Here is a 15,814-nt window from a genome sequence, read left to right as displayed (position 1 = left end):
TGGAGAATGAATCATGATAACTCATTTACTCATCAAACTGGAAATGGTAACAAAGATAAGTTTAATTCCAATTGAACTAAAATACACAAGATAACAACCACAAAACTTAGAACTTAATTTTCTTTGAAATGTCTACCTCAGATCACCACAAAACAAACTACGATCTAAACAGAAATTGAATTCGGTGATTCCTGGAAGTAGTTTAGATAATTCCAATCTTATTGGCCACGTCCAGGGCATCATAGTCAGGTGTCAATCTGACATAAGCCTTCTTAGTCCCATCAGGCCTGCAACAGAATAATTAAAATTCAGAATACATTTTATATATGGCATGAATGCAATTTTTCAACGCAAATTCCTTCTTTCATTTTCATATTATTGCTTCTTTGGATAATGTTAAACAGATCCAATACATGTCAAATTGCAAAGTTTCACAGTGCACAACACGTCAGGCTGCCACAAGCCAAAAAAACAGAGCATGAATGTCTCGGTATAGTTAATGGTTGGAAGCCAGACCGCAATATCAAATCCAATGCAAACATACTATTGCGACAAGCAATTATGAACGGGCAAACAAATTCTAAAAACATCACTGCATAGAGGCTCACCTGATCAAGGTGTTAACTTTCTTTGCCTGAATATCATACATCTTCTTCACTGCGTCCTTGATCTTCTTCTTGTCAGCCCGCAGGTCAACAATGAATACCAAAGTGTTGTTGTCTTCAATCTTCTTCATTGCGGACTCAGTTGTCAGAGGATACTTCAGTATCTGATAGTGATCGAGCTTATTCCTGGGTGGAGCACTGATGCGTGGGTATTTGGGGTTCCTATCCTTTTTCAAAGTCTTCGGCCGATGGAAGGTAACAGAAGTTCGGATCTTTTTGGCCTTCTTCTTAAATGTAGCACCTGACTTAACTGCTTTAGCAGTTTTCAAGGCTTGTGCCTTAGGATCGGCCTTCTTTGAACTATCAGCTGCATTAAACAATTTCTCTAGTCACACATCACATTGAATACAAAACTAACTTACTTTTATACAGCATAATCTTAAATACAATGCAGGGAATTCACCGATTCCATTACAGTGATACTGAAAGAACAAACCATGCAACACACACAGAATTACTACTTAATCTCAATGCCTACAACATTCATGAAATCCCTAATTTTCATTTTCCGACAGTGAGCCAGAGGATTGAAATATCAAAACCAAGATATTAACGAGTATTTAATCATTGGTGACAAAATTTGATAAGGTAGATTTCGAAATACAAAATAATACCTTTGGGAGCCATGAGTCGCGAAAGGGGAAGGACCCTGGTTCTTAAATCTTCGAAAACCCTAAGAGAAAAAACAAAATAGAGATAAGGTTTCTGAAATTTATTGAACTAAACGGAAAGAAGGCGGGGACTAGGGCGGAGTAGAACCTGCAATTGAGAAGCAGTGCCAACCTTAGGTTTAGGGTTTGGTTCCGAATTATATACGGGCTACCTATGAAATGCTTTAGATCATGACCCATGGGCCTAGGCCCATTTACAAGCGTGGGCGTCCAAACATAAGACCATGAACATTATTTTTCGCTGTATTAAAAGATATTTAAATACTTGTTTAACTTAATTCGAATGTTTTATATTTTTATTGATAATATATTTTTGTTTTTCTATATACAAAAACATTAATAAACAATATATATATATATATATACACACACTAATATTTTACAGTGATAAACTTTGGCATGAATATTTAATTCGATATCTGTATTTTTAATTTAAAGGATGAAAATTTGGATAAATTTTGAACAAATTTTTTTTTTTAAAAATATAAGTATCATTAAGCTACAATTGTACAAGTTATAAAAAAATTTAAAAGAATTATAAAAGTTTAGAAAATATCAAGATGTTCATTTATAAGAGATAACTTGGAGATTGAGAAATAATAAATAAGAAAAAAAAATGATGTTGGTTGAACTTCAATCTTATAAACAAAATTCAATTCAGTTTAGGAATTCGTTGCATTTTGAAATCAATTGAATTTCAAACTTTTATTTAAAAACTCATTAAATTTAAAATTTTGATTTTGGAACTTATTAATTGGTGGAACGCGTAGAGAGTTTGGTAGAGCATGAGATCAAATAGGTTAATTAAATAAGACATTTACGAAGTTTGATTAAGTCAGTGGAGGAAGTGGAATGCCTATGTTTTTTGGTGGAGCAAGTGAATGTCATGAAAACTCAAAAGGGAGTTTAGGTAGCTCGGTAGAACATGTAGACAGCTCCACCAAGCTCTTTTCATGCTCAACCGAGCTCTACTCATGCTCCACCGAGTTCTCTACATGCTCCATTGAGCTCTTTTTATGCTTTACCGAGTTCTCCATGTGCTCTACGAAACTATTCATTCTATAATATTATGTTGGTTAAATTATGCATTTCTTGTTTATAAAAATGTTATTGCTATTAATTGTTAATTTTGTTATACCTTTTAAAGTGCAACCATGAAGTTTTGTTGCATAGGAATCTTTGTTGCATACGAATCCATCAAGTGTAGCCAATTATAGAACCACTACATATTACAATTTCAACTATATTATCATAATCAAACATGCATTGAATAATATAATTCAAATAAATGATATTACGTTAGACATATCAAAGACAACATTTGTAGAGTTTGGATTGTTTTTTACATTGTGCATAATTCCAATTACATCTAAATGGATAAGCTAAACAATTAGCATACATATGAACAATAACAACATAAGAAAGTAAACTTCACATACCAATCAAGATTCCAACATAAAAGTCATCATCCATGATTTCCTTGATACTTTTAAAATTAAATGCTTTCATAGAAATATTGGAAAGTGGTTATACTTTAACAACGGTAGCACTAATAAATAATAACTTACAAACATAGTTACATACTCGATATTGTGTATGGTTTTTCAAAATTTTAAAAATTATGCATGACATAAGTCTTATTCTCTACCAACCTATCCTCCCACACAATTATATCTTATTTATTAAACATAATCGATATAAGATCACCCTTCAACACATATAATCCTGTGAAAATTTTAATAAAGTACACATAACTAAAGTGACAAAAACTTTGATTTACGATAATAAGATTGACAGGAAAAAGGTAAAGTCCAACTGATTAATCCAACAACTTGTGGATTGGATTATAAACTAGTGGATTAGTCCAGCCTAACCTAACCTATTATGAAAGAAGATAAATATAATTAATCTTTGTCAAACCCAAAAAAAAAAATTTCATTTCTTTTATGTGTACATGGTAAGATGCGAACACCTTCTTTGTAAAATCTGCTTTTTACAAATGATGTACTGCATTATAATTGTTCATAGTTTTTTTATAATAATAGTAATTTCAAAATCTCCTTTCAAAACTAATTTTCTGTTTAGTTTGCCATCCCATTAGGATCGATGTCGATTGTGATAAATGTTAACTTCACTAGAAATTACTAGATAGCCGAACCTAGGTATGCAAATTAACGTGTTTTTTAAAATGAAAATCAATTAGAAAATATGCAATGTAGAATTGAACCAAAATCATATGCATGTATCCATTAATAAAATTTTATTGTATGAACCAAAAATATTTAGTGTTCAAGCATTCGTTCCTTGCATTATATTTTGAAAAATAAACGTCGTGATTGTCAATATAAAAATAAATAAAATAAATGAAGCAGTGAAATCCAAGCAAACTAAGTTGCAAACTGTAACTACAGTAAACTGAATACAGTTTTCAAAAATGAATTTCGTCCAATAAATATTTTTTTTACAGTATACGAGATTTTGTTTTTGCCGTATTTTTGTGTAGATTATGTATTCTCCAATGAATCTACGTTATTTACAATAGAATCATTGAATCCATGTAAATCAGACCCATAAATATGACCCATTTTGGTCCTTTTCGTTTCCAGGTATCGTTTGTTTTCCTCAGTGATTGGCGTCATCACAGGAACACGTCCCACCACTGCCAAACCATATCCTTTCAGACCAACGAACTTTGCAGGGTTGTTTGTCATAAGTCTCATAGTTCTAACTCCTATGTCCCTCAAAATCTGCACATTCCATCACTTATTTGTCACCATCAACATATATAGTTAAATATGATTATAATTGTAAGATTTGGTTAGAAGTCCTGCCTCAGAGACGATTAATTTAGTTTTGTAAAGTTGAATTAGGCTTAAATCTAGTTCTTAACAAATTTGTATGAAAAATTGAAATTTGCTCTTATCAAATTCTAAGTAAAATATTCATCAGCTAACTCTTTGTTGGTTGAAATACTGACCTGTGCACCAATCCCATACTCACGAGCATCAACGGCTAAACCAAGTTCTATGTTTGCCTGGACCGTGTCATGACCCTGATCCTGCAAATTATAGGCTTTAAGTTTGTGACCAAGTCCAATGCCTCTTCCTTCATGACCTCGAAGATACACAACCACTCCTCTACCTGCTTCTTCTATCAACCGCATTGCCATATCTAACTGGTTCCCACAGTCACACCGAGCTGATCCAAATATGTCACCAGTTAAACATTCTGAATGTACTCGAACCAGAACATCTTGACCATCTCCTATGTCTCCCTATGTAATTTGCAAGTGATCATCATAAGAGATCATAATTAATAACATATAATTCAGTTTCTTAGCAGCTTTATACTAAGAAACTAGGGGAAATTGTGAATCCATTTTATGCACACACCCCCTTCTTACCTTTACAACAGCAACATGTTCAGTTCCATCCAACTTTGAGCTGTAACAATATGCTTGAAATAGACCCCATTTTGTAGGTAGGCGAGAAACAGAAGTTCTTTCAACCAGTTTTTCTCTCTTTCTTCGATACCTTGAAGAAGACACAAATATATCACATCACTACGTGATGCTGATTAGCTTGTTAACTATTATTAGAGCCAGTTGTTGTGTTCAACTAGCAGAAGTTAGTAATATTCAGAGAAGGAATCAAAATCATTTACAATTTCTCAAAAAATGAAGGTAAGGTAAAGGTCATTGATTGTTCATGCACATGCAATTACCTTATCAAATCAGTTATTGAGACAATTGGCAAAGTGTGTTTCAGTGCTAACTTTCTTAAACTGGCCAAAGATGCCATAGAGCCATCGTTTTCATCAACAAGAGCCGAAAGAACAGAAACTGGGGGCAAGCCAGCCAGTGCAACTAAATCCACTGAAGCCTCAGTGTGACCTGCCCTTCTAAGAACCCCACCATTTCGGTACTTTAGAGGAAACACATGACCTGGTTTTCTGAAATCTTCTGATTTGGACTCGGGAGATGACAGAGCAACAACTGTTTTCGCTCTATCAGCAGCTGATACACCAGTGGAAGTTCCACATTTCACATCCTAAGGTAAAACAACAACTTTCATGATCTTAAATGATTGTTCTCGAGCTTCAAATTTATGCACCAATCTGCAACTTTTTACAGTATATGATACTTACCACTGTGATAGTGAAGGTGGGAGCAGAAGAATCCTCGTCTTCAGTCTCTGGTGACATGAGAGGGAGGTTCAGTCTTTGAAGATCCTCCTCTTTCATGCCAACTGAAACAATCCCTGATCCGTGCTTAATCATAAAGGCAATATCATCGGGACTAGTAAGAGATGCTGCCATTATAAGATTTCCTTCAACATCGCCGTTTTCATCATCTACCACAATCACAAACTATAAAAAAGTAATTGCACCAGTTGTTCGATTAATCCATCATTCTCAAAAACACCAATTTAAGAACTTCTTTCAACACTATTCATCAAAAGTGTAAACACGAGCATATTTATTTGTGTACTTATCTTGGAGAATCAAACCTTATTATGGTCTATACAATCGTGTTTCTAGCTATTATAATCCCGACCAGTTTTCTAGTGATCATGCAGTCAAGTTTTTTAATTTATAAAAAAGACTTGATAAAACTCAACTACTGGTGAGATTGACCGTAATCATAGACACGTGGTGATCTTGAACAATACAATAATGTCCAACTTATACAATTTTTAAGTATTCACAGAGAAGTCTGATATTTGAGGCTAGAAAGGCTATAATTATGAGCTATGGAAATTGAAGTTAACTTATGCTAAAATTTGATTCATGATTCATATTGCTTCATTATCATGTAAATGATTGTTAGTTAATATTTTGTGACATTGAGCAATTGCATAGAACCAACCTTTCCTTGGCGTAATGCATTAAGCGCATGTTCAATGGAAGAGTAGCCTTTAGAGGGGCAATCTGGATCACCTTCGGCATCACTGACAAAGAAATCAGTGGTCTCGGGTGTTATTTCAGCGTCTAACGTTCTGAATGGTGCCAAAGAAGGCTCGTTATTTAACGCACCTAAGAGGGAACCGTTCTCATTTCTCTTCGAATTGCTATCGTCAAACACATCTTCTGTTCCAACAGCAGAAAAACCAACAGCACAACATGCTGAGTTCCACACCTTGTTCTTCCATAGGCCAAGTCTTGCACTCTGATGAGTACCGTAGGAGCGATGCAAGCTTTGGACAATATAAGAACATTCAGATATAGCTTGAATATAGAGAAGAAAACACCATTGCTACGTAGAGAAGATGTAAATTTTACCTTGAGCTAGTGGTGACGTGGGAAATCAGAGGATGGGGGAATGAGGCAGAGTCCATAGGTTTGGACTTCAAATTTTATTCTCAGAAACTGAAAAAACACTAAAAACTGTGTTCTTATTTCATGTACTGCACAATAATATGGAAGGAAAATAGAAAAAAGGGGTGAAAAAGATGAACCTCTTGTTATGGATATGTGCTTCCAAAAGGAAGCGTTATCCAATATTTCTAGCTGTACTTGACTAGGAGCCACAACCTTTTGTTTTGTAGTTGAACTTATTTGTCTAACAGTTCGTCACCTTAAACAATGATTGCATATCATTCTGTGCCTCTGTCATACAAAAATCTTTCGTATTACATGACAACGCTGTTTGTTTTAAGAGAATCAACATATGCATAACATTAAAAAATGTAATAAAAATCTATCTGTATGTTTGGAAAAATAAAATGTATCATAGGAAAAAACACACTCGTCAGAAGGAGAATTAAATCAGAAAAGCCCGATCAGGAAAGAATAAAACATCAGGGTCACACTTGCACACCTTCATCTTCTTCCAAAGTTTTCACCCCATTGCCACTTTCTTGTACTATCTTGTTCATGAGTTCTTTCTTATTTTTGAACGTTGTTTCCTAGCTTTTTTTTCTTGTTCTAAGTTGAATGAAAACTGTGCCAGTAACATATACCAATATAACTAAATTTTGAACACTAATTTACATAATGCATCTGAACAGGATATGCACTGCAGAAACTAGTCATGTCGTATAAATAGAGCAGATTTTCGCAACAAAACTACTTCCTTTAAAGGATGTATTTTGGTTAGAAAAATTGATAGAGGTGTGAAGAATTAAAAGAAGAGGTAGGAATAGAATGCCTCCAAATGCAATATTTATGTGTGAGACTAAATTGGACCCAATCCAATTCATGGTTTGTGTGGTATGGGCCTTGGGATGGTTATGTTACATAAAGCATAACAAAAGGGGTAGGGGTTGACCAGACCAAAATGGAAAGGGCTCTCTTTTCATGGCAAAAAATCGACAACAGTCAAACAAATGAACAAAACAAATCCGATACCGTGTTGTCGATGGTGAATGCATGGTGACGTGGCAGTCGAGTTCTGCTGCTTGTTTTCATAAATCTCGCAGAAAATGATGGCGAAGAAAGCGATGCTTATGAGGCTCAGTTCATCTCTCTTTAACAGAACACCAGACACAAAACTAAACTGTGTCTCTGTTAGTTCGTCTGAGACCTTGAGGTTAAGAGTTCAGTTAAGACCTTGTGTCACTCCCTCTGTTTCACGCACACTCACATTCCCGCTTCAAAATTCGATGTTGGGGGTTAGATCCCCTAGGTGAGGACCCCCACAGTGAGTTTTTGTATTTATTCGGTTTTGGGATATGGCGGAATCATCTACCAGTTCTGCTGTTTCAGTTGATTTCATTTCCAGAGACAACAACAGGTTGTGGAAAGGGGCATTTGCTGTGGCTGGAATCATGGTTACCCTCGTCACCTATGGTCTCTTGCAGGTTCCCTTTTTATTTTATTTCATCGATTTACTTGCACCTCTCTTCATGTGTGTCATAACAGTACTAGGATCTATCTATCTCTCTCTTCGATTCTATTCTTCAATTTCGTTATTGTTGTAGAAATTGAGATTCTGGGAGGCAGTGTGGCATTTCGGAACCGAGTGAAATTGTGGACCTTTTAAAATTGAGGCATCTTCAAAAAATTTCCTTTTTTGGGTCGAATCAAACTTAACAACAGCAACTGTCTTACTCTTGTTGACGAGTCAAATCTTTACCTTTTAGCTTGGGCTGTAATTAACTTAGGAATGTACTCGTGCTTTGGTAATTTGGAATACCATTGGTAATCATATTTGGATGCAAAACATGAATGTATAATCTGTTTTTAAGGTTTAGTTTGGTAAAACTTAAATAGAAGGAAACTAGAAAGCACTAGTGTTAGAAACAAACTTGATTGGGCTGCTAAGTTCTTTTGGTTGGAATGGAGTAGTCTTGGTTCTGAGTAATTTGATGCTTGTTTAGCTATATAATTTACCTACAAGATGTTAATGAGTTTGTACTGATTAGACCAAATTTCTTCTTTTGAATAGATTAAATCAAAGTTCTCTCTGAAACCAACATCTATCAGTGACTTATACTTTTGGTTCTTGCAGGAAAAGATTATGAGAGTACCATATGGAGCAGAAAAAGAGTATTTCAAATATTCACTGTTTCTTGTTTTCTGCAACCGCATCACAACATCTGCTGTTTCTGGTGGTTCTTTGCTGGTAAGTGTATGCCACATGCAAAAAAGTACGGTCACTTGCATGTGTAGGTTCGACACATTTTGCAGTATTTGAATTGCAGACCTTTCCTGATACTAAATTTATTCTTCAATGTTTCTTACAGGCAAGTAAAAAGGCTATGGACCCGGTAGCTCCTGTTTTTACTTATTGCCTTATCTCGGTATCAAACATACTAACTACAACTTGCCAGTATGAGGTTAGTGTCATACTTTCTGTTGTCCTGTAATCTCACAAATAGCTGCCAACATTAATGGTTGCAAATTAGTAACCCTATTATCTGGAATAATCATATTTCTTTTTGCAGGCCCTCAAATATGTTAGTTTTCCTGTTCAGACCCTTGCAAAATGTGCAAAAATGATACCAGTTATGGTAGGTCAAACTTTAATACTGTATCTAATTAATAATTTTCATTTATGGTGATGACCGGCTTATTTCTATATTCATTATATCACATCACTGGTATTTGTCTTGTACAATTGATTTGCACCTTATTTTTCACCTTCTCGGTGTGTTACTTTTATTGATAAAGAATATTAGTGATTGGTTTGTGTTTTTTTTTTTGAAAAAACGAAAATTCATGCTGTGGGTGTGTGCTGATACTAATTGTGCCCCTTTTGTTCAGATTGGAACACATCCACAAAGACAAAATGTATTTGATAGTTGAATTTTTTATTACTTGAACTATGTAATGAGATAAAAAAAATCATTTTATTGATAACAGTCACCCAATTACATTTTCATTACGTCTGTTTATGACACTAGGTGAGAAGAGGGAACAAAAGACAAAGACTTAATAGAACTAATGTCATTTAGGACACATGTGGTAGCTAACACAACGTCTCTCCAATAGGTTGTGAAAACAGAGCTTGAGCTACTTATAAAAGATGGCTATTTTATACTTTTGCAACCCATTTCAGTTGTGGAGTATTTACACTTGTTAGTTTATGAATAATATGATTTTGAAACGAAAATTTGGAGAATTGATGATTTGCATATTCATTAACATTATTAGACTAATTTTTTTGATGGTTTTTCCAAATTGATTTTGGACAAAATGGAAAAAACTAAGATTTGAAAGACTTGAAATTTACTTTTCATAATTGATGGGTTTTTTTTTATTGTCAATAAAAGTAACAAACCATTTGTTAAAGAAATAAAATTCTAAAGCAGGTTCCCAAACATGAATATGAATTAAATCAGACGGAGAACTACTCTTTATTACTAATGAGATAGGATGCATAGTAATGCTTTGACATTTTGACAAATGTCATATCTGTTTTGTTTATCTTCAAATTTTGGTACTTATCCAATTTTATCACAACTCATCAAAAATTTGTGATACTCTGATACAGGTAGTGAACTTTGTTTGACATTAAACACCCTCCTCTGATGTCATAGTAGGTAACAAAATCCTTCTTAAAAAAAAGTATTATTTAAGTCATCCCGTATCTCTATTTCATGAACCATGGAATGCCACATTCAGGTCACGAACAGTGAATCATCATTCGAATGACAAAATTTGAGTCATTTGATCCCAATCCTCCACCATAGATGTGATCTAAATATTTACCATCCCTTGAAAATCCTCCAAATGTATTGGCTCCACTGCAAATAACTCTAGCCTTCAAACATGTGGGGACCTACCACATTTGGAAGATCATTAGGACCCCAAAGGGATGAATTTCAACTCGTACATTGAAAAATTCACAAAACAAAGAGAATCTGTCTGGCAAAAGAACCAAAAAAATCATATTTACTCAAATCGGGCTCAATGGAACATCATTGCCTCTTAGAATGAGCTATAGAGGTCCCAATGACCTTGTCTATGGCAGTGGCAGTAGTAACGAGTGGGCTTCGTTGGAGTTAGATGCATGGACTACACACACTGATTTTGGTGGTGGCTCATGACAACTCCATTGGCGACACAACTGTTGGTATTGTGATCGTTGATGTAGGGTGCATCTTTTTGGGAACTCTAATACCAACTTGAATTATATAACAAAATAAAGAATTACACACTAATTACATTCTCATTGCCTCTATTTGTAACCATTAAAAACAAGGGAAGAAATATAGTATAATGAATAGGATGATTGTATAAATATTTTCTCCTAATCAATATGGAGATGATGATGATGATATTTTATCTTCATAATCTGCTATGTACAACAAATCTCACAATTTTGCATTATCTCCGTTATCTGAAAAACAATTACTTCAAATAACTGGCCCAATTCTCTCTCTTTCTCACCATCTTTATCTATCTTGCAATCGATAGATCAGGGAGAAGAGAGGTTGGGAAGATGCTGACCTTTGCATGTTCCTTACAATAAACTTTAAGAAACAAAAATATATATCCACTACATTCTATACCGGGATTCTAAATATGACACCTGAAATTGATTAATTAAATGACTTTAAAGTTGGAATGAGGCATTAAGTTGTGATGCACAGGTTATAACGAAGCTCTAAGAGGATACTATATGAATTTTGAAAGTTCTAGAGGATTTTTTTTACTTGTTAATCCTGTTGGTTGTGACTGTAAAAGGGCTTGTTATGCCATATGTTCTTCTACATTTTTTACTGGTGGAGTTTCTACCTTGTAGAGTTTGTCTAGTTATCTGTTTAGCAAAGGTTACCAGTTTGTTGTTGACTGCATGAGCCCCATTTCTTCGTTCTTGACTGACATCTTTTGCTATTCTTGCACCTGGAATCTTTCAATAATCCTCCTTCTGTGTGTCATACAGGTCTGGGGCACCATCATCATGCAGAAGAGATACCACGGACCTGACTATTTGTTCTCTTTTTTAATTACCCTTGGCTGCTCAGTGTTTATCCTGTATCCGGTAATTCTTGAGTCTTTGGCCTACTTTGTTTTTTCTACTGCCTTATTACATTTGTCTGCATACAATTACTTTCTATCAAAGAACTGGCTATGATTAACCATACGCTACCTTTTTAGCATTGTTCACTGTTTCGACATTGCATTTGGGTGGTATTGTTATTTCCTTCTGTATAAGAGGACTTTTGTTGAGGACCTGATAAGAAATTCTGCGAGTGTATTATTGTACTTTAGACAGAAGCCAAAGGAATGACAGCTTTTTGAATTGTAGAGAAACACTCCTAAGAAGCTATAGGCACCACTTTGTCCCTTAGAGGTGAAATTTATAAAAAAATTTACATTCTTATCTACTTAACTGAAGCAAATAAAGATTGACTTGCCTTTTCAAGATTTACCCTTAGGCTACTGTTGGTATGTGGGGGTAACAGGCTAAGATTTAAGGGAGTACTATTTTTGCCGATTTTAAGAGTACATTTTACTCCAACTAAGACTTGATTAAACTTTTTCTTCCTAACACTCAAACTCAGAGTGGCATTGAAGACGACATGACAGCTATGGCACTAAGGTCAGGTGACGCAAGCAATGTGTGAGAATTCCAAATAATTGAGTCTTAACCAAAGCAATTCCGTTTCCATTGTTCCAACAAGGAAGACTGGTGAAGGTGGATGCAAAATCCTTTGAGGAACTTTGTGGTAATTGCCATCAATGGAGATTGCATTGGAAACAGAGAGTTGATGACCTCAACTAATTGAGTTTAATGTGCATGGAAATTGATAAAAATCAGTGTTGTAAAATTCAAACTTCTAGAGGTGTCTATGGATGATGGATATTTCCGTGAATGTTACAGATTTTACTTGACGAAAATAAATTATGAACAAATACAATAAACAATTAGTTTTTTCTTTGTTGATATTTAAGAACATTTTGATGCATAAATTTTAGATTAATACTAAACTTAACATCATAATGAGATTTTGAACTAGTCATCCCAACTGATATTGAAGCTTGCAAATGGGTTCTCCATTTTTATTTCACTGCTCATTGTTTGTTCTGGAACTGGATCCGGTTTGACGATTACAACTTCACACTATGATATCTTGATAGCATTGATCCATAGGGAAAAAGTCATTTGAGATAGAATAGACACTTCTGATCAATTGGGTTATTAACTGCTGGGTTGATATTATTTTTTTAACTTGCAACTCTGACCAGCATATATCTGACCAGATTATATGCTCATGATAATTATAGCAATTGATATCGTTGACATGATTTTTTTTCTGGCTCATGCTTCAATTTTCCGGAGTACAAAAGAAATATCATTTTCTTACTCTTTGAAGGCTGGCAGCATTCTGCAATAGGCTAAACTAATGCATGTTATTTTTATTGTAGGCAGGAACAGACGTAAGTCCTCAAAATAGAGGAAGGGAAAATACAGTTTGGGGTGTTCTCCTAATGGTTGGGTATCTTGGGTATGTCACAGCACTTAATATATCCTTTTGTGATTTTTTATATATTATTTGAGGGGGATATAGAATCCAAAAATGAAGGCTTCCACCCCTTGTTGTGAAATGGGATTGTTTGTGAAACTCTTCTTGGTTTTGGGATAAATAATAAAGTTACCTTACTCACCAGTTAGTTTGAATAATTTCCTGCATATCCACTGACAATGTTCATAGTTATCATTGGCTACAAAGTCATTGAGAAAACATTTCCTTGAGTTGTACTGGTGATTTGAAGTGCGCATTGTATAGCTACAATCTTATATTCAGATAGCATTCTATTTTCAACTTTCAGACTCGAATGCATGCTAATCTGAAGAATTTAAAATTTTTTAACTCACATACCACTCAGACATTGCATCAAATACTAATTTTTTTTTATGTATTAGGTTTGATGGCTTTACAAGCACATTCCAAGATAAGTTGTTTAGAGGCTATGACATGGAGATACATAATCAGATATTTTACACAACATTATGTTCTTGTATTCTTAGCCTGACAGGTTGGTTTGAAATTTTTGTTCAATCTTATTCTCGGTTAAGCATTCTTATCTGGAATGTAATATGAAGATTTGTTTGCTGAGGTTGTTGAGGACAGCTTTGTGATAGATAGAATTTCTAGAAGTATTGATGGTGTTTGGAACATGCATAACTTGCACATGAAGAGTTCAAGAATGAACGCATTTAATACTATAATGTTTGAACCTCGAGCATTTAAAAGGGATCCTTTGCATTGGTATTTATTTTGCCTTTTGGCCTTGCTTTCTCTTTTCTGCTTTCAAGCACTTCTCAGGTGACGACTAACTTCAAAATGAGTATAAACTATCTTCACAGCCAATATTCTGAGTTGATACACCTTTCTCTTGACTTGTTTGGATAGTCTTTTTTTTTTTTAAATGTTTGTACTCTTGGTAGTTTTCATTTTATGATCATTTTTGGTTCAGTTTTGTTTCTATTAGAGCTTCATAATCAGCAATCCATTCTTTTGATACTTGATTTTTTTAGGTCTTATTTTACAAGGGCATTTAATACCAGCAGTAGAATTTGTTTATCAGCATCACGATTGTTTCTTTGACATAGCATTGCTTTCGACAGTAAGTAAACTTCCTCCATTTGTTTTAGTTTTTATAATGCATTTTCCTTTTCAGTTTGTTTCTAAGATATTTTTAAAATAGATACTAATCCCAGGCCTATGGTGATTTTACAGTTCTTTTCCCCTTTGGCTTCAAAAGCAAAACCAAAAATATTCCCCATTTTCTTCATATTATATTTCACTGAAGAAAATTTTAAATTGTTGGTTCCAGGTTGCAACAATTAGTCAATTCTTTATCTCGTACACAATTCGCACTTTCGGTGCTCTGACTTTTGCAACCATAATGACCACAAGACAGGTAAGTTGCATACAGAAATCCAATTTCCATTTTCCAGAAAATCTATTTTTTCATCATTTTTATTCTAATTATTGTAGTTGTTGAGCATTATGCTGTCATGTGTGTGGTTTGCCCATCCTCTTAGCTGGGAACAGTGGATTGGAGCTGTAAGATTCACTTTTACCTTAACATTATAATGAATTCAGTCATATTATTCCTGCACAATGTTAGATCACACCCCTACTTGCACATGTCAGGTCATTGTCTTTGGATCCCTTTATGGAAAAAGCTTTACGAGGAAACCACCTCAAAAGACAACCTCATCATCAGCTGAACTTGTTCAAAATGGGGATTCAAATAATTTGAAGCACAATCCATGACTTAGATGGAGCTAAATTTTACCGAACTGACAACTGCTAATGTCTGCTGTTGTGGTGTGGCTTCAGCTTTAAGTTCAGAGTTGCTCTTTCATTATCATGATCGTGGATAGCTTCATTATACAGAGTTGGTTTGACTTAAAATCCAGACAGCACCAATTGCAGCTAGGTTTGCAGATATTGGTATAACAGTCATAACAACAGAGAACTTCAAAGAATTTTAACCCCTCGTTTTTCTGTTGGGGAGATCAATTACAGACTGACCAGAGCCAAAAGATGTTTATAGACTGAAACATGTACAATGATTTGATCAAGCAAAGTTGCTACTTTGTTCTATTTATCAGAAATTTGTAGAGGAGAGATAGTAGTTTGTGGTTTCCAGGACTCATTTTTTACTTAAAACCGTAACTATTAAATTCATTATGGTCTAATCTGTAAGCATACTGTTCAGAATTATAACAGGCATTGAATATACTAACATTGTTCGTGTGGATGAAGCTGCATGAGGTAGCATAGTGTCACTTTTCTGTGTATTATGTCTGCTAGAATGAAACACTTCATCCATTCTCTCTCTCTTCTATTGAAACACATTTTGTTCATTCTTAGGAAGACAACATCCAATAAACAAGAGACGTCTAGCTGAAATGAATTTTTTGACAAGTTTTTAAAAGGGACAACACATTTTGTTTCAAATCTGTTTTCCGGGACAAAAGCTTGAGTCACCTGTATGATGATTTGGTTAAAAACTTGTTTTAATATTTTTGTGAAAGTGGTGAGTGAATAAAAGATTCGTATATTTGGTACA

General features: G+C 34.5%; 3 protein-coding genes across 4 annotated transcripts; 1 reads left to right on the top strand and 2 right to left on the bottom strand.

The window, feature by feature from the left end:
• On the bottom strand, positions 1–1,500 carry LOC124830825 (large ribosomal subunit protein uL23). Its single transcript, XM_047304673.2, has 4 exons — positions 1,425–1,500; positions 1,280–1,338; positions 609–972; positions 1–287 (listed from the first exon to the last, which is right to left on the bottom strand). Exons 2-4 carry the CDS (start codon positions 1,290–1,292, stop codon positions 203–205), a joined length of 462 nt encoding a protein of 153 aa, XP_047160629.2. The 5' UTR covers positions 1,293–1,338; positions 1,425–1,500; the 3' UTR covers positions 1–202.
• A 2,242-nt stretch (positions 1,501–3,742) lies between these two features.
• On the bottom strand, positions 3,743–6,765 carry RIBA3 (monofunctional riboflavin biosynthesis protein RIBA 3). The gene is made up of 7 exons (XM_047304672.2): positions 6,617–6,765; positions 6,204–6,531; positions 5,483–5,704; positions 5,060–5,385; positions 4,740–4,869; positions 4,314–4,610; positions 3,743–4,083 (listed from the first exon to the last, which is right to left on the bottom strand). The coding sequence occupies exons 1-7, from the start codon at positions 6,670–6,672 to the stop codon at positions 3,841–3,843; spliced, it is 1,602 nt and encodes a 533-aa protein (XP_047160628.1). The 5' UTR covers positions 6,673–6,765; the 3' UTR covers positions 3,743–3,840.
• Positions 6,766–7,453: 688 nt separating this feature from the next.
• Positions 7,454–15,502, top strand: LOC124830823 (UDP-galactose/UDP-glucose transporter 5-like). Of its 2 annotated transcripts, XM_047304671.2 has the most exons (12): positions 7,455–7,961; positions 8,042–8,136; positions 8,787–8,900; positions 9,022–9,114; positions 9,223–9,288; positions 11,667–11,765; positions 13,154–13,233; positions 13,653–13,765; positions 14,268–14,356; positions 14,567–14,653; positions 14,731–14,799; positions 14,890–15,502. In XM_047304671.2, exons 2-12 carry the CDS (start codon positions 8,104–8,106, stop codon positions 15,010–15,012), a joined length of 966 nt encoding a protein of 321 aa, XP_047160627.1. In that variant the 5' UTR covers positions 7,455–7,961; positions 8,042–8,103; the 3' UTR covers positions 15,013–15,502. The 2 variants fall into 2 exon arrangements, with proteins under 2 accessions (XP_047160626.1, XP_047160627.1); XM_047304670.2 differs by having other exon boundaries at positions 7,454–8,136.
• The last annotated feature ends 312 nt before the right edge of the window (positions 15,503–15,814 follow it).

This window comes from Vigna umbellata, chromosome 6 (genome assembly GCF_029865625.1).
Source record: "Vigna umbellata cultivar VRB3 chromosome 6, Vumbellata_1.0, whole genome shotgun sequence".
NCBI lineage: Eukaryota > Viridiplantae > Streptophyta > Magnoliopsida > Fabales > Fabaceae > Vigna > Vigna umbellata.
This window is presented reverse-complemented; position numbering and strand designations above follow the sequence as displayed.